This window comes from Phyllostomus discolor, chromosome 4 (assembly GCF_004126475.2).
Source record: "Phyllostomus discolor isolate MPI-MPIP mPhyDis1 chromosome 4, mPhyDis1.pri.v3, whole genome shotgun sequence".
NCBI lineage: Eukaryota > Metazoa > Chordata > Mammalia > Chiroptera > Phyllostomidae > Phyllostomus > Phyllostomus discolor.
In genome coordinates this window covers 53,034,036-53,050,711 of record NC_040906.2, presented here as the reverse complement: position 1 = coordinate 53,050,711, position 16,676 = coordinate 53,034,036, and the positions used below count along the sequence as shown (strand labels likewise).

Sequence of the window (16,676 nt, the reverse complement as noted above, 5' to 3'; positions counted from 1 at the left end):
TTTTCACTTCCTTCTAGTAATCCGCCTAACCCCCAACTGCTTCATACCAGAGGCGACTTTTGGTTACTAGGTCTGGCAGGAAACTTAAAGGAAGAGGGACCAAGGGTAGGTCATTCTTTTACCATGAGTCTTAATAGTATTAATTTATTTTAAAATAATTTTAGATTATTTCTTAAATACTGTTAGATATATAAGTAACTACAATTTAGAGCACAAGTGTATATTGAATTGTTATCTTCTCTTTTGATTAGTAACTTGTTGTTTAGTACTTCCAAACTGCAAATCCATGGAACATTCATGGGTTTATGGTGTGTGTGGTGTAAAATGAGATCGAGAGCTTTCTCTTGCCCCCTTGTTACTTCCTGACCACTACATCTTGTTCTTGTTAAAAATCAACTATTCTTATGATCCATTCTTCTTCTCTTTACTAGACTGTCCTCATCAGAATTTAAATGTCTACTGTGTTTTCAGAATTTTAGAAACTTAGCTGTACTTAATATATTAACTATTTACTTCCTACTCATTCCTCAACCATTTCCATTTGTCTTCTGCCATTCTGCTGAAACATAGCAGTTGCCATGTGATCAGCTTCATGTCACAAATCCAGGGATCCCTTCATTCCTTGTCTTACTTAATCTCCCTCCTTGTAATAGTCATTTTGCCTGTTTCCACCATATTTTCTTCCTATCTCTGACCAGTCTATCTTGAATTTCCAGCATCGGTTTATACTGTTCTATCCCACTTTTAAATATTTATAGTACTTCAGTGTTCCAACTCTTCTCACCCCGCCTATGCTCCTTGGACAATCTTATCACTTCTGCGGCTTCAGTGGCTACCTATATGCTGATAACTTCCAAATTTTCATCTACTCTACTCTCATCAAGGCTTATTTGACAGTCATTTAGTTGTTTAATGGGCACTTCAGATTCACTATATATAATGGTGAGCATAAGCACTTTTGCTGATCCTCCTTTAGTTTCCTGGTCTTATGACAAACACTACCACCTATGCTGTTACTGAAACCTAAAGCTCAAGAATCATCCTGGCTGGTGTGGCTCAGTGGATTGAGCACAGCCTGCAAACCACAAGGTCACCAGTTTGATTCCCAGTCACATCGATGTTTGTCTCCCTCCCTTCCCCTCTCTCTCAAAATAAATAAATAAACCTTTTATAAAAAGCAGCATTTTGTTTTCTCCTTCTTTCCTATATTATATATCTGTTTTTTTTTATCCTCACTTGAGGTCATGCTTACTGATTTTTAGAAAGGGAGAGAAACATTGATGTGAGAGAACATCAATCAATTTCCTCTCGCATGCTCCCTGAGTGGGACCAAGCCTGCAACCTAGGTATGTGGGCTGACCAATAATCGAATCTGTGGCCTTCCAGTTTCTGGGATGATGCTCCAACCAACCTAAGCCACCACTAGCCAGGGCTCCTGTATTATATATCTTACTTATCACCAAATTCTCTCAGCTTAACCTCCTAAATACTCTGAATCCCATCTGCTTCTTTCAAGCTCCAGTCATCTTAGTTCAATTCACTGTATAGTCTCAGAACTACAAATAGCTTCCAAAACTGTTCTCATGTCAGTTCTTAAACTTTTTTGTTTTAAGACCTCTTTACACTCTTAAAAGTTATCAAGGATTCAAAAGAGTTTTTTCTGATGTGGATTGTATCTATCAATATGTACTCTTCTGGAAATTAAAACAAGAAGTATTTAAAACAGACTACAGGGGTTGGCAAAAGTAGGTTTGCAGTGGTCAGTATATGAAAGAGTTTATTCTTGTATTATTATTACTTAACTATTGTATTATTTTCCAGACAAACAACTTTAAACCTACTACTACTTTTGCCCAACCCTGTATATAAGCTCATATTCCTTCAGTTATGAAAACAAAGATATCAAAACATGTCATGTCTCTAAAAAATTCCACTGTATAATGAAAAAATGAATGTGGAAAAGACAAATAATGTGATATTATGAAAACAGTTATTTTTAAACATACACATTTAACTTGATCATTTTTATTCAAAGTTTGATTTTATAAAATACAAAAAGACATTTGTAAGAGTTCTGTTTCACCAGAATTTAAACAGCAGAAATAATGATAGCTTTGTAAGTATAACTTATACACATTAAGTCAAATAATTGAAGATTTTTTTCAACATGGAAACTGCACAAATAAAATAAATGGCAAAAGGACCTTATAGCAGTATTTTGTTATTGTGGATTAGCAGTTACTTAGGATCTAAACAAACATTCTGATATTCATTCAGACTTCCTTTGGCATGTGCCATATTTACCAATATTCTGAGTCAAAGCTACTTGACCAAAAGGTCATATTTAGGAAGACCTTTATAGCTTTAAGACCGTATTTAGCTCTATAGCAAAGTTTTTCCACCTACAGTTTCCACCTTCAAAGGAATTGACATTACAGTGCTGATATACCCTGTTGGCTCCCTTTAGAACGGTGTGCAAAAAATTACCATATTTTTGGACTATAAGATGTACCCCCCCACCCCCAGTTTGGGAGGAATAATGGTGGTTAATGCCATTTACATTGGTAAAATATTATTTATGTTAGTAAATATTTCACCCCATTTTTTGCCTAAAAATGTTTTCCCTATTTCCCTCCTCTAAAACCTAGGTGCTTCTTATGGTCCAAAAAATACGGTATGTCAACACTATGGAAAGTTAAACAGGTACCAGAAAATGGAACAATTATGCCCAGTTCAGTAAAGTACAATGTTAAGTTTTCTCCCTCTAAAAGCTAATCAGTGAAATACAACATGAACTACACTTGACTTTGTTCAGTAAACCACACATTTGAAAATTACATTAGGTTTCTTATCTTCAGTCAAGGATAGAGGTTTGTAGGCCACCCACTGCACTGTTACTTTGTGGACTGTAGTAGTGAATGAACGCAGATAGACTTGCTCAGAATTGGTCATGAACTGTGCTCCCAATTCTTCCCACTTTTCAGGTACAATCAAATTTTTATAGATCAGATCAAATGAACAAGAAAGTTCCAACGGTGGCAGAAATGTCACCGTAGCTGTGATATGTCTGATTGCTGAGCAGATTTCATCTTTGATAGCTTTCTGAGACTTTCTCTGAGCGTACTGTCATCTTTGGCAGCCTTGTCACACTCAATATCAAACTACCATGTTTCCAGGACTTCACCACTTTGAACATTCGAGATGACTACCACCAGTTTCTAAACTGAACACTTGTATAACCAATCTTTTAGAACACTTGTATAACCAATCTTTTTAGTTGTTCTACCACATTAGTATTTAGGTATTTCATGAGCTCAGGATCCGTAGTTAAGCAGGATGAGTCATATTTCTACATTAAGGCAAGTTTTCAGGTGGATAAATGCCACGCTGATATAAAATGCTGTTGGTGACAAACGAGAAGAACTCAGCCTCGATGTTGGCACTCCCACACAGGGTGACACCTCCTCCCAGGAAAGCTGCTGCACCATAACTGCTGCAGAGCTCCGCAGCAGCTCCCTTATGGAAATAGTTTGACCTCACAGATTCCCACCTTCCCCCTTGACCCCAAGTCTTGAGATCCCTAGACCACACTTCGAGAATCACTATAACCCTTTCTCAGTTATATTCAGAGTAGTTATTTATTTAAAATGGAAATCTAATATGTCACTCTGTTGTCATTGACCTTTTGATAAATCCAAAATTGTTACCATGGCCTACAAGACCTCACAAAATCTAGTTCTTACCTCATCATCAGTATTATCAAGTATTACCTTCCCTTTTAGTTTTTAGTTTTTGTCTTTAGCCCACACTTGATCTGTCTTCTGATCATTTCTAAAACATGCTGTTTCTTCCTATCTCAGGACCTTCAACGTGGTATGTTTCATATTCCTCACATGTTCTTTCTCATGCATCTATCCTCACTACCTTTGCCTCTTTTTTTTCACCCTTGCCTAGGAAACTGCTCATGTATATTCTTTAGTTCTCAGCTTTTAATTGTTTAACCCATACTAGATCAGACAACTTTTTTATGTATTATCTGAATGTCTTTTGCTGCTTTACATTCATTCTAATTGTGGCTTTATATATCTTGACATGTGTGATAATATGCCTGTCCCTGTGTTTTCCTAGCCTTGTAGAATATAAGTTCCAACAGAGCAAAATCAGGTGTGTCTTGGCTTCCTGATGTTTCCTCAGTATGTGGTAGAGGGGTTGGCTATCCTAAGAGTTGAGTAAATACTGATTGAAAAAACGAGCATCTCTGCACTTACTCAGTTTTTTCATAATATGGAACTATTTGCTTTAAGACATCAAGAGTACTCGTACATATTTTCAAATTGGAACTTGGCAACTTGTAAGGGTTCCTTGCACCTATTATGCTTTAGCATCACTTAAATAGGACAGTTCCATAGAAAAGACGTGGGTGGCTGGAGTTTCTATGGTTAATGCTTTTTATTTGGAACTTACAGTATAACTATTTTAAAGTATTTCTGCCTCATTGATTTCCTATCTGAAAATTGGGACATTTTTATCAGGCATTGAAATATCAGACATTTTATTGGAACCTAGAAATACATACACTTTAGCTGTGACATAATGCCTTTATATTTTTATGTTAATTTTTTCCCTTTTTATTTTCTTAAGCGTTATCGAACTCCATCTAGATCCAGATCAAGGGATCGTTTCAGACGTAGTGAGACTCCTCCACATTGGAGGCAAGAGATGCAAAGAGCTCAAAGAATGAGGAGTATCAAGTGGTGAAAGATGGATCAAAGGGGATAAGTAAGATTTAACTGTATTGTTTCAAATGTAGTGACAAGTTGTTTTTTGTTTTGTTTTTGCTTTTTCTTTCTTTTTTTTACTATTACACATAAAGTTTCTGAATATCTTAATGAAAGTAGAATATCATTTTAGCTTATGATGGATACCAGTCTTAATAAAATTTCAAAACTTCTTTTCTTATTTTTTAGGAGTGAGTTAAATGAAATAAAAGAAAATCAGAGAAGCCCAGTTAGAGTAAAAGAGAAGAAAGTAACTGATCACAGGCATGTGTCTGAGAGTCCAAATAGAAAAAGTGAAAAGGAAAAGAAAGTTAAAGACCATAAATCTAACAGCAAAGAGAGAGATGTCAGAAGAAATTCAGAAAAAGATGATAAGTATAATAAAAACAAGGTGAAGAAAAGAGCCAAATCTAAAAGTAGGAGTAAAAGCAAAGAGAAATCAAAGAGCAAGGAAAGAGATACAAAGCATAGTAGACATGAAGAAAAGAGGATGAGGTCAAGGAGTAAGAGAAGGATCATGAGAATGCTAAAGAAAAGGAAAAATCTGATTCTAAAGGAAAAGATCAGGAAAGGAGTAGAAGTAAAGAGAAGTCTAAACAGTTAGAATCAAAAAGTAATGAGCATGATCATAATAAAAGTAAGGAAAAGGAAAGACATGCACAGTCTAGGAGTAGAGAACGTGATGCAACTAAAGGCAAACACAGTTACAATAGTAGAACAAGGGAACGAAGCAGAAGTAGGGACAGGAGCAGGAGAGTGCGATCCAGAAGCCATGACCGTGATCGTAGCAGGAGCAAGGAGTACCATAGGTACAGAGAACAGGAGTACAGGAGAAGAGGAAGGTCACGAAGCCGAGAGAGAAGAGCAACACCAGGAAGATCAAGAAGTAAAGATAGAAAGAGAAGGAGGAGAGATTCACGGAGCTCAGAGAGAGAAGAAAGTCAAAGCAGAAACAAAGAAAAATACAGAAACCAAGAAAGTAAGAGTTCACACAGAAAAGAAAATTCTGAAGGTGAAAAGAGAATGTACTCTAAAAATCGTGATTATAGTAGTTCAAATAATAACAGGGATAAAAAGGCTGATAGAGATCAAAGTCCATTCTCAAAAATAAAACAAAGTAGTCAGGACAATGAATTAAAGTTTTCCACATTGAAAAATAAGGAGGATGGGAAGACCAGATCCTCAGTGGAAAAAGAAAACCAAAAATCAAAGGGTCAAGAAAATGACCATGTACATGATAAAAATAAAAAATTTGATCATGAATCAAGCCCTGGAAACAGATGAAGACAAAGTGGATGAGTGAGTTGTATAAACTTATTTCCATTCTGTCTTGAATTTTAAGTTTTAGAGACTTTTGCTGATGGATCTTTATGTTGTTTTCCCTTTTTCGTTGTTTTTGGTTTATGTTTGTCCTTTTTTTTAAATGTGGACTTCCTTGAGTTGATCTTTTGATAATCTGCAACCTGGATAATTTGTACTGCTAAAGTTTTAATAAACTTGAAATGAGAAAAACTTTGGTGTAATACTGTGTGCTGTGTTTCACTATTTCCTGTATACATTTCTGTGTTGCAACAATCAGCCCATGGCAAACATGCTATTCTGTACCCTAACTTGTGTAATCATCATTTGAAAACAAGCATAACTGATTGTTGGAATATATTGTTACAAAAGCCTGTGTTTCTCATGATTAAAGGAACTTTAGAAGCCACTAGATAGACAAAATCTTGTAAAGATTTTCTGATTGATTTATAATAGAGGCAGCAGCTTTTAAGTATGCAGAAGCAGGATTCTAATAGCTTGAGATCTGAAGTCATCACTTTTGATTTTATAGTAATTTGTGCTTTAAAATACTTATTTATATTGTACTTCATATGCTGTTCTTTATAGCTCCACATGTAGCTTGTTTCATATCAATATTTTTCATGTCTACTCTTGTTTTACTTAACTGTCTGTAAAATAGTTGAGTATTTTTTTCAGTTGATGTACTGAGTGAGCTTGACTTGCTGTTATACAGCATCTGACAAGTTAACCTTGGAAGATCAGACTGTGATTCTCAATCTGTGATGCTTTTGCTCTAAAGAGATTAAACTTTTGCTTTTTGAGAACATTGTTTTATTATCCTTCTCCCAAGTGGGGAAAAAACCCCTTTTCTTACTAAAGCATACCACTTGTGCAACTCTTTATACATTAGACAGATTTTAAAAGTTGTTAGTATTGCCACATTAACTTCCAAGATTTCTTTTTGGCCACTGACCTATATAAAGTTGAGTGTTAACTCGGCATGTGTTTTTCTGTTTTGTTTTGGTTTTTGTTTGTTTTTTTTTAAACTGACTTCTCTAATTCTCGTAGCTGTGAGATTCAAATGACAAGAAAAATGCATCTTTTCTATATATGTATCACAGTAGGCTTCAGCATGTTTATGACTCTGGTTTCTTTCTTTTCAGGTGGTTTATAGCAGTACTGTTAAAATTATTTTAACTGGGCATGTATAACATTGCCACATAGAGTAGAAAGTTGCAAAATTTTATAGCTTACAAAGTTAAACGTTAATGATATCTAAAGTCCATTTAGAATTTTATGTGTTGTATATTGCTATTTTTGTGATGTGTGGCCTTTTATTCTGTAATTTCTCTTCTAAATAAAATATTGAACATCCAGCAAACACAAAACCTGCCTCATTTGAAAAGAAATTTCAGAATTCCAATGAATAAGTAGCTTCTACAGTGTTTTGTAATTTAATATTTGTCGGTATAGTGTCAAGTCTATTACCAGGGCAGCTTCTTGGTAAAACAGTAGCTACTCAGTGCTGTTTGTACTGAGCAAAGCAATGCTTAACATATTTCCCATTATTGATTAATATATTGATGATATTATGGTAGCTGTTTGCATAATGAATAGGGTAATCATTATACAATTGTTCAGAATATATTGAAACAAATATCCACAATGGAGTCTTTCCAGATTGTTTTCCTGATTATAAAGTAGATATTTATGATAATTTAGAATGATTGATTCCTTTGAAAATTTGACCACACACCTACCTTAGGAATAGTTGAGTCTTGAGTGCCCAAGCTGTATAATCTGTTACGTATTTTAAATTGGTTAATGTTTGTTTTAAATTCAGTAAATTGCATTTTTAAAATCTTTGTTATAAATTATTGGAGCTTTGAGAGAGGTGCTATTTAAGAAAGGATTTCTATTAAACAGTTATATTTTAAAAAACACATGATAGGTAAACATATTTCTATGTTGTCTGATGACCCAGAGCTTTATCTACTGAGAATTATAGGCAAGTAACAATTGGGGGGAAAATTTTAGTAATTTCTGTAAGTAATAGTCTTTTATTTTGGTTATCAGAAGAGCAGCCCCATGCTAAGCATTATTTACATGTATTTTTCTTTTTATTTTTTTTAATACTGACCGGAGGGTGTATTGATTTGGGAGAGAGAAGGAAAAGAAAACATCAGTGTGAGAAACATCGATCAGTTGCCTCCCATATGTGTCCCTACTGGGGATCGAACCCATAACCTAGGTATGTGCCATGACTGGGGATCAAATCTGCAACCTTTTGGTGTATGGAACAGTACTCCAACCAACTGAACCACCCAGCCAGGGCTATAGGTCCTTTTTTTTTTTTTAAGCTTTGTTAGCTATTTTTAACAATGGAGCATATAATGGCAAAGGAAATGAGAGGTGACAGTCAGCTAGATTTTATATTCAGAATATAAACAACATTTAGAAAATGAATAAGCAGCATTTACTATACCTTCCTTTGCATCTGAATAGCAAAATGGCACAAATGGTCCTTTTCTCCCACTGCATTTTTAATAGTTGAACTACCTTTAGTTGTTACTTTAAACACACTCAGTTTCCCTAAAAGTCAGCCTTCTGATACCTCTTGTCATTGATTTTTGTTGTTATGCCTGAGCTTATAGTTTAGCTCAAACTGTCTTTGACTTAATGCCTTCTTAAAGATATTTAAATTGGTTTGTCCTTATTGTTTGATTGGCAATACCCAAGAAATAGACTGATGCTAAGTGAGCAGTAGAGAAGCTGCTTGGTTGATTTAAAACATTTTAAAAGTATATAGTTAAAGAGCTCATACATAGACCATTGTAGTTTCTAAACTCCTTAAATCAAAGCCTTCACAGAAGTTTCAAAGAATTTAATCAGTATTTCTCTACACAAGTGTGATACTGATTCATACTGGGTTTGCTGAATTGCCTTAGATTTTAGTTTGTTTGAGAGAAAGAGACATCTATTTGTTGCTTCATTTATTTATGCATTCACTGGTTACTTTTTATGTGTCCTGACCAGGGATCGAACCCCCAACCTTGGTGTATCAGGACGATGCTCTAACCAATTGACCTACACAGCCAGGGCACCTTTGATTCTTATACCCAGTGGTAGATAGGAACCTGAAAAGTAAAATATTAATAATATTACAGATAAGAGCATATTAGGTTTCTCGTATTTTGAGTAGTGGTATTGACAATTCTAATTTCTTTTCAAGTTAGTATATGGAACATAGTAATTTTTTTTGTAAGTTCATTGTGCTCCAACTTGGGTGGCAATTTTTTTCATCATTCATACTTTGAACCTTTAGCAAGTTTCTACAGAAACTTGTTCCAAGCCTTTACCTTCACCAGAAGTACTTTAAATATATACCATATAGTTGATAATTATAAAGGAACAAAAATGGGTATTTTTCTGTCTCCTTTTGGTCGTGTTTACTAAAATTATTCAGTTTAGTATTTATACACTTAGAATTGAATAAAGTCTCCAAGGACTGTAGGTTTATAATGTTAATTGTGAAAAGATGTATTACAAATATTTAAAAATAAACTCTAGAAAGTACAGTATTGGCTGACTCATGCCCATAATGGGCTTTCCAGCTGCCTTTAAAGGATTCGGGCAATGGTAGATTCTGGGCTGTGACATGACACAAGAAGTAAATATTTTTTAAAAAATCATAAATTTTAAAAATTCCATCAGCAAGGTAGAAGGGAGTTGTTCAGGCACGGGAGTAAGTGGTGGATTTGAATTGCGTTTTCTCCCCCCCTCCTTTTTTTTCTTGCTTAAAGCAAATTCCTGTTTATCAAAAGCACATGCTGTATATTGTTCTCCTTTCTGTGTTTATAGTGTTTTGAAGGATTGATAAATGAATTGGGTATTTGTATGTGGGGATGTTAAAAGTTGTGGCTGCTCTCTGTGGAAGGGAAAAACAAATGAAGTTAATGCACTTCTTTTCCAAGCTCAAAGTCACTGTGATGTATATTTTTTTAATGAAATTTAGGAATAAAGCTCTTGTCACAATTGTAAAATGTTTCAAAATGCTGCTTCTTTTATCATTAGTCTGGTAACTTGAACTGTTTTCTGCAAACTGCATTGTACAGAATATAAACTCAGACTATCAACTTTTATAGTTAAACATTGTATTAAATAAACTATGCTATGGTAACAGTTTGCTTCTGTATTTTTAAAATTATTGTATTAGTTAACGTTTATTTTTATTAAAAGCTAAATAATGAAGATAAATCAACTAAAATATACTTTTATTTTACCCACAGGGATATAGAGTTTGTATTAGGCAAAAACTGAGCAGAGTTGAACAGTACTGAGCTTAAGAATTTAGCCAGCAGTGACAATTTCCAGAAGGTTTGGGAATAAGTCCTAGTATAAATGTTTAATCATGATGCTTTCTATTGCAATGTGTCTTTGCCTCAGCAAACTTTTAAGTTTACACTTGGAATTTGCATTACTATCTAGTAGAAAAGCCCACTTGCTTTTTAATTCCTCCAAATTTTCTCAGCATTGGGAACACTGTATTATATCCTTTGCCTGCCAGTTTTAAAACTGTTGTAAAGCCATATAAATGTTGATTGACTTGTAAGAAAAATCGATTCTAGTTTTTGGATTTTTGCTTAGTTTCCCTTTTTCTTTTTAAATTTAAATTAGACATATGTAAGGAAAATGCACCTACCTAACTTGAGAGTTAGTCGTGGAAAATACATATGCTTAGGTAAGAACGTTCTGACCATCCAGTTATTTGTATGTATTGACATGAATATTACTGAACTTTGAAATTCTGGAGTGTTTTGGGGTTTTTTAATGCTTTATTTAGCCAGGAGAATATGTAAAATGTTGAGTGCTTGGACTGTGCAAATTGTGTATTAAAATACTTTTAGTATCAATTTGCTTTTCCTATTTTTATTGCTTTCTAAGAATGTTTCTATCCTAAACATTTCCTAATCCAATAATATATATCCTTTTTATTTGTAAGTGCTGGTTCATAATTTAAAGGCTTTTTCCCCCTCAAAGTCCTCAATACCCAAATTGTGTTGGTTGTAGTTTACATTTTGCCACAAACTGTAGTTCTTGGTTTGTTAAATAGCAGAGCAGTTATGTTTCCACTGCTTAGTGTGTGTTGCCATTTCATTCCTTACACTGAATTGTTTATGATTAATTTTCAAGCTGCATAGACTCTTTAGTGTGCTTAACTCTAGTAGAAAGCCTAGCCCAGTTGAGTCAAATTGTGTAAAGGAGAAAAGCTAGTAATGTCTGGTCTTTTATTTTATCTTTCATTGAAGTAAGTTGGTTATAAAACATTTATACAACTTACCATTTTGTAGAAACTTGTTTTCTGTTTTATAATATGAAGATAACTTTATCCAAATCTAGTCATTACTGCTATGTAATATACTCCCTAAAACAATTTAAAGGAAAGGATATGTAACAGGTTCCCAGACTTGATTAGTTCATTGTGCCTTTGCATGGCAACCCTAAGCCTCCAAAACAGTTAGTTACTAATGGGATGTATGCAACTTAAGTCATTGCACTAAAACCTTGGAATCAGACTGGATGCGATCACCGTCTTCTTTTACATTTTTGTGTCATACTTCAATTTTTTTCCAGCAACTACTGAACACCCAGGTTTACAGATAGGATGTCATTAAAGGGATGGCATGTTTAATACGTTGAAACTGAACTAAAACTAGTAAAACCTATAGAGTCCAATAGATGGCAAATATTGTTTCCCTTCCGAGTTTTTAAAATAACTTACCAGCTCTACATTTGTGAATTCACTAGGGTCCCTTAGATCACCTTGGCACACAATTTGGGAATCTGTAGTATTTTTAATATTCAGCTGCATTAGTCTTTTAACAGAAATTGTTTAACCCAGGGTCTTTAAACCCTGAAATTATGGGTAAGAATAATAGCTTAGCTTACAGAATCATCTATACCATTTTTAAAAAGTATAGGAGGCTGTCCTCACCCCAGATATACTTAATCACAGTCCTGGGTATGGCGAGCCACTGCCCTGTACAGCCTGTGAGAGGGTGGTGCAGAAGTCCTGAAGTTACATGCAAAATTGGGCATGGGGGGAGAGTACATTTTATTGCTCAAGGCTTCTCAGAGATCATGACATCAAATACTTTTGCTATAAGATTTGACCCCTGAGAGAAAGACAGTCTGTGTAAGTTATACCTATACTCAGCATTCCCATTTGTAGAAGTCTATCTCAGAGGTACACTGATGGAAATATGAAACAAAGCTGTTCATTGCAGAAATTTCTAATAGCCAAAACTGGAGATCGTTAAATTGGTATACCACTGGTTGAATAAACTAGTACATAATGTGTAACAAAATGCCATGCCAGATTGGGTTGGGGAGGGGGGCTATATACTGGACTGTAATGTATAGGGTGTAGTAAATGAAAACAAGATTTCGTGCAAGAATAAAATGCAAATGTGTGTATATATTTGCTTATATTAAGAAGCAATAGGTAACCTACAAAGGACAGCAGTGAAAAGGTAACTTTTCTGAGGAAATGGGGAGAAAATGTTTGCAAGTCATAGCTGATAAGGGGTTAATATCCACATTATGTAAAGAACAGCAAAAGCAGTGGGAGGAGAAAAGAAAGACTCAAGTAGACATTTATCCAGTGATAATAAATTGCAACATCAACAGTTTGGGAAATGCAAATCCGAACCACAATGAGATACCACCTCATTCATTAGGATGGCTACCATCAAAGGGGCTAGTGAAGAGTGCACCCTCGTGCAATCTTGGGAATGTAAAGTGGTGCAGTTCATGGGAGACAGTATGATGATTCCTCAAAAAATTGTAAACAATGTCATCCACCAATTCTACTTTTGACCATATATTGAAAAGATTTTAAAGCAGTGTCTCAAAGAGACCTGCACGCCAGTATTTACAGTAGCATTATTCACCACAGACCAGAGGTAGAAGTAGCCAAAGTGTCCACTGATGAAGGAATGGATAAAGGAAATTTGGCACATACATAATTTAGTATTAGTCTTATAAAATGAAAGGATTCTGACACTACAACATTAGGTGAACTTGGAGGACGTTATGTTAATGGAAATAAACCGGTCAAAGAAAGACAAACTGTATAATTCTATTTAATGAGGTATCTAGAGTGGTCAAATTCATGAGAAATAGAAAATAGAGTGGTAGATCCCAGGAGCTGACCGGAGGTGGAAATGGAGAGTTGTTTAATGGGTGTATAGTCTCAGTTTCCCGAGATGATCAAGTTCAGGAGATCAGGTATACCATGTGAGTGAGTTACACTAGTGAACTGTACTCTTAAAAATGGCTAAGATGGTAACATTTGTGTTCTGCATTTTATATCAAGATAAAAAAAAGAGGAGGGGAATGTAATTCATAACCAGAGTCTGTATCAACTTGGTTACCAAACTCCATGTAGAGGAATTATTTCCATTGACTTTAAAACATGGTAATTTGCATATCTAGTGAGATACACTCTAAAATCACAAAGAAGCCATAAATTGCATTCAGTAATCATTGTTAGTAATATTGGTAGTGTTATTAGAAACTAAAATTTAAGAATTGGATGATAATTTTCTGAAGAGAAAAGAACAACTTTCATTGGAATATTATCCAGCTATAAGAAAGAATGAAGTTCTGATTAAAGTAATATGGATAAACTCTGAAACTATGCTAAATGAAATGCAACTGAGCACATTTTTTTAGTGGCTAAAATTATACATTTCATGTTGTATATGTATATTAAAATTTTAAAATTGAATTAACCTTCAGTGGTGAAGATCACACATGATTATACTTAGGTGAAGAGCAGCTTTATTAAATTATGAACCTGAAATTCACTCACATTTGTAGCTTACAATATTAGTTACAGTTTAGACTCAATCTTACAAATAAACTTTTCTACCATGTAAAACCTAGCCTTCCCTTAGACTTTTGAAAATTATTACATTTTGATCCCTGACAGCTATAAGAAGGGAGCTGGACTCCAGAGCAATCATTTGCCTGGTAACTAGGTCTTACTCCACCTCTGTCCTTAAGAACTGGTCCATGGCCACCTCCAGGGCCTGCCTGGACAGCTTTCACAAGAGGATAAATATATTTATTTGTTGATTCAGACTCAAGTTCAATTACTTCTCTGGCATAATCCTGAAATTCTTGCTCCTTTTCTTCCACAAGATCTTCAGTAAGTCTGCAATATTCTAATTGTGCTTGTTTTGCTTGTTTTGCATTAAACTTATTTTTGGCCTAATAGGGAAAGAAAGAAAATACAATTTCAGATTAGCAAACAAGGCCAATTTTCTAAATATATATAGCATTTGAAGTTGTAAATATGATTTTCTAAACTCACTGATACTTGACCAAGTTCTGACTTAAAAGCTGTACACTGTAATTTGTTTCAGAAACTTTCCCATGCTTCTCACAGTATCATCATGCTCAAAAGTCATGACTATTAAGGTAAGCGAAACTTAATATGCCTTCAGACAATACAGCAAAATAATTAAAAGAATGAAATTTAGACAAAACCAAATAACCAAGTTTAGAATCCTCTTTCTACCAATGTGTATACCACGGCAGATGTAGAAGACACATCAATCACTGTCCCAGTCCACTCACTGTTCTGAAGGAACTCACTCAAACCCATTGTCCTAAGTCACCCTGATATACCACAGGCCCCTGGCACGTAAGATTAAACTACCAGTGACTGAACTAAATTAAACCAACTACATTCTCTGTTTCCTAATCTGAAGTTGGAACAAGTGGCATTTATCAATGTAGATCAATCGGGAGCTGGGTGGAATAGTAGTACACAAAACAGTCTACAAAAAGTTGATTTATCAACATTTCATAAAAAATTTTAACAGTTGATATTTACACAAAAGATCGTTCGTTTATATGAGTTGTTTATTTTTTTAAGAGAGGGGAAAGAGTGATAGAAACATGGATATGAGAGAAATATCAATCAGTTGCTTCTTATGCATCCTGACGGGACAGAAACTGCAACCCAAAATGTGCCCTGATTGGGAAGCAAACCGGCAACCTTCTGTTTTGTGGGACGATGCCTAACAAACAGGGCTAAAGGATTTTAACTATTTTTTTCCCTTTAATCCTCATCCCAGGACATTTTTCCACTGCTTTCAGAAAGAAAAGAAGGGAGAGAGACAAACATCAATATGAGAGAGACACATCAGTTGCCTCTCATATGCACCCAGACCAGGGATTGAACATGTAACCTAGGCATGTGCCCTGACAGGGAATCAAACCTGCAACCTTTTGGTTACAGACGACACTCCAACCAATTGCCACACTAGCCATGGTGGGATTTCCATGACTTTTAAAAATTACTATGAGGTTCTGGTTAACAATTTTTTCATTTTGTCTTCTCAATGGCAATTTTTTAAATGCCGAGTTTGTAAAAACTTCAGTGATTTTGTATACTCATGAATATATTTTAATAGTCATAAAATTGTTTCCAAAGTCAGTGACCAACATTTCTGTATAAACTAGTAGCCCAAACCTGGTATCTAATACAAATTAAAATTTATGAGGAAATAAAGCAACCATAGGAATACCAAATTTTAATAAACATTTACTAGGTATCAAATCATATTTCTATCACGTCATCTTCCATGGTTCATTTTAGTTATAGTTATACTGCTTTATCTAATTGTTAAGCTTTCTATCTGGTTTAGAATCTTCATTAAGTTCAAGAGTTATAAATATATGGTTTGGCAATAAAGGGAAATCTTTTTTTTCAATTTTTTTGTGATCTTATTAACACTGGTTAATAGGATCATAGAGGTTTCAAGTGTACATTTCTATGATATTAGCTCTGTATATTGCACTGTGTGCCCACTGCCCAAAGTCAAACCATCTTCTGTCATCATATGTTAGGTCCGCTTAAGGCTTGCATGCTATTTGTTGAATTGGTGATAGAGTACCATTAGTTTGAAAAAAAATAGAAAATGACATTCAATAATATTTTTAAAAAGTTGAAAAGCCATAAACTTATCTCATCAAAGGTAAAATATGTACTATAATGTGGGATGTTAACAAGAAGCAATTGGGATATGTTGATTTGGTGGTAGTTCGTAGAAAGATATTGAGGGAACAGGGAGAAACATTAAGTAGTGTACAAAAAGAAGTGACAATGGAGGGGAAGGATTACATAATGGATCATATGACTGGTGCCTCAAATTTGATATGCATTAAGCATGAATACAGACTCATGAAAAAACTTAAAATATTTATTTAAAATTTAGCCCTGGCTTCTGTGACTCAGTGGATTGAGTGCTGACCTGCGAACCAAAAAGTTGCCAGTTCGATTCCCTATCAGGGCACATGCCTGGGTTGTGAGCCAGGTCCCCAGTTGGAGGGGTGCGAGAGGCAACCACACATTGATGTTTCTCTCTGTCTTTCTCCCTTCCTTTCCCTCTCTAAAAATAAATAAAAACACCTAAAAAAACTAATATTTTTTAAAAAATTATAACGGGGTGTAAAGTAACAAGCACACATGTGAAAGATGAAAAAGAGCTCATACTTTGGAAACTGGAAAATAAAGTTAAAGAATCAAGTATCCTGTCTTTT

At 34.7% G+C, this 16,676-nt stretch overlaps 2 protein-coding genes across 6 annotated transcripts in view; one reads left to right on the top strand and one right to left on the bottom strand.

Moving 5' to 3' along the window:
• The window catches only part of PPIG (peptidylprolyl isomerase G), a 45,858-nt gene extending 38,805 nt beyond the window's left edge, over positions 1–7,053 (top strand). The window contains 6 exon segments of the mRNA XM_028508603.2: positions 18–34; positions 37–100; positions 4,638–4,743; positions 4,745–4,779; positions 4,968–5,284; positions 5,287–7,053. Of these exon segments, the coding sequence (XP_028364404.1) occupies positions 18–34; positions 37–100; positions 4,638–4,743; positions 4,745–4,779; positions 4,968–5,284; positions 5,287–6,062 (1,315 nt within the window). The 3' untranslated portion in view covers positions 6,063–7,053.
• A 2,709-nt stretch (positions 7,054–9,762) lies between these two features.
• The window catches only part of CCDC173 (coiled-coil domain containing 173), a 35,975-nt gene continuing 29,061 nt past the window's right edge, over positions 9,763–16,676 (bottom strand). For all 5 annotated transcript variants that reach the window (XM_036023337.1, XM_036023338.1, XM_028509937.2 and 2 more), the window contains one exon: positions 9,763–14,336. In XM_036023337.1, coding sequence (XP_035879230.1) covers positions 13,992–14,336 — 345 coding nt within the window. In that variant the 3' untranslated portion in view covers positions 9,763–13,991. The remainder of the gene's footprint in view (positions 14,337–16,676) is intronic.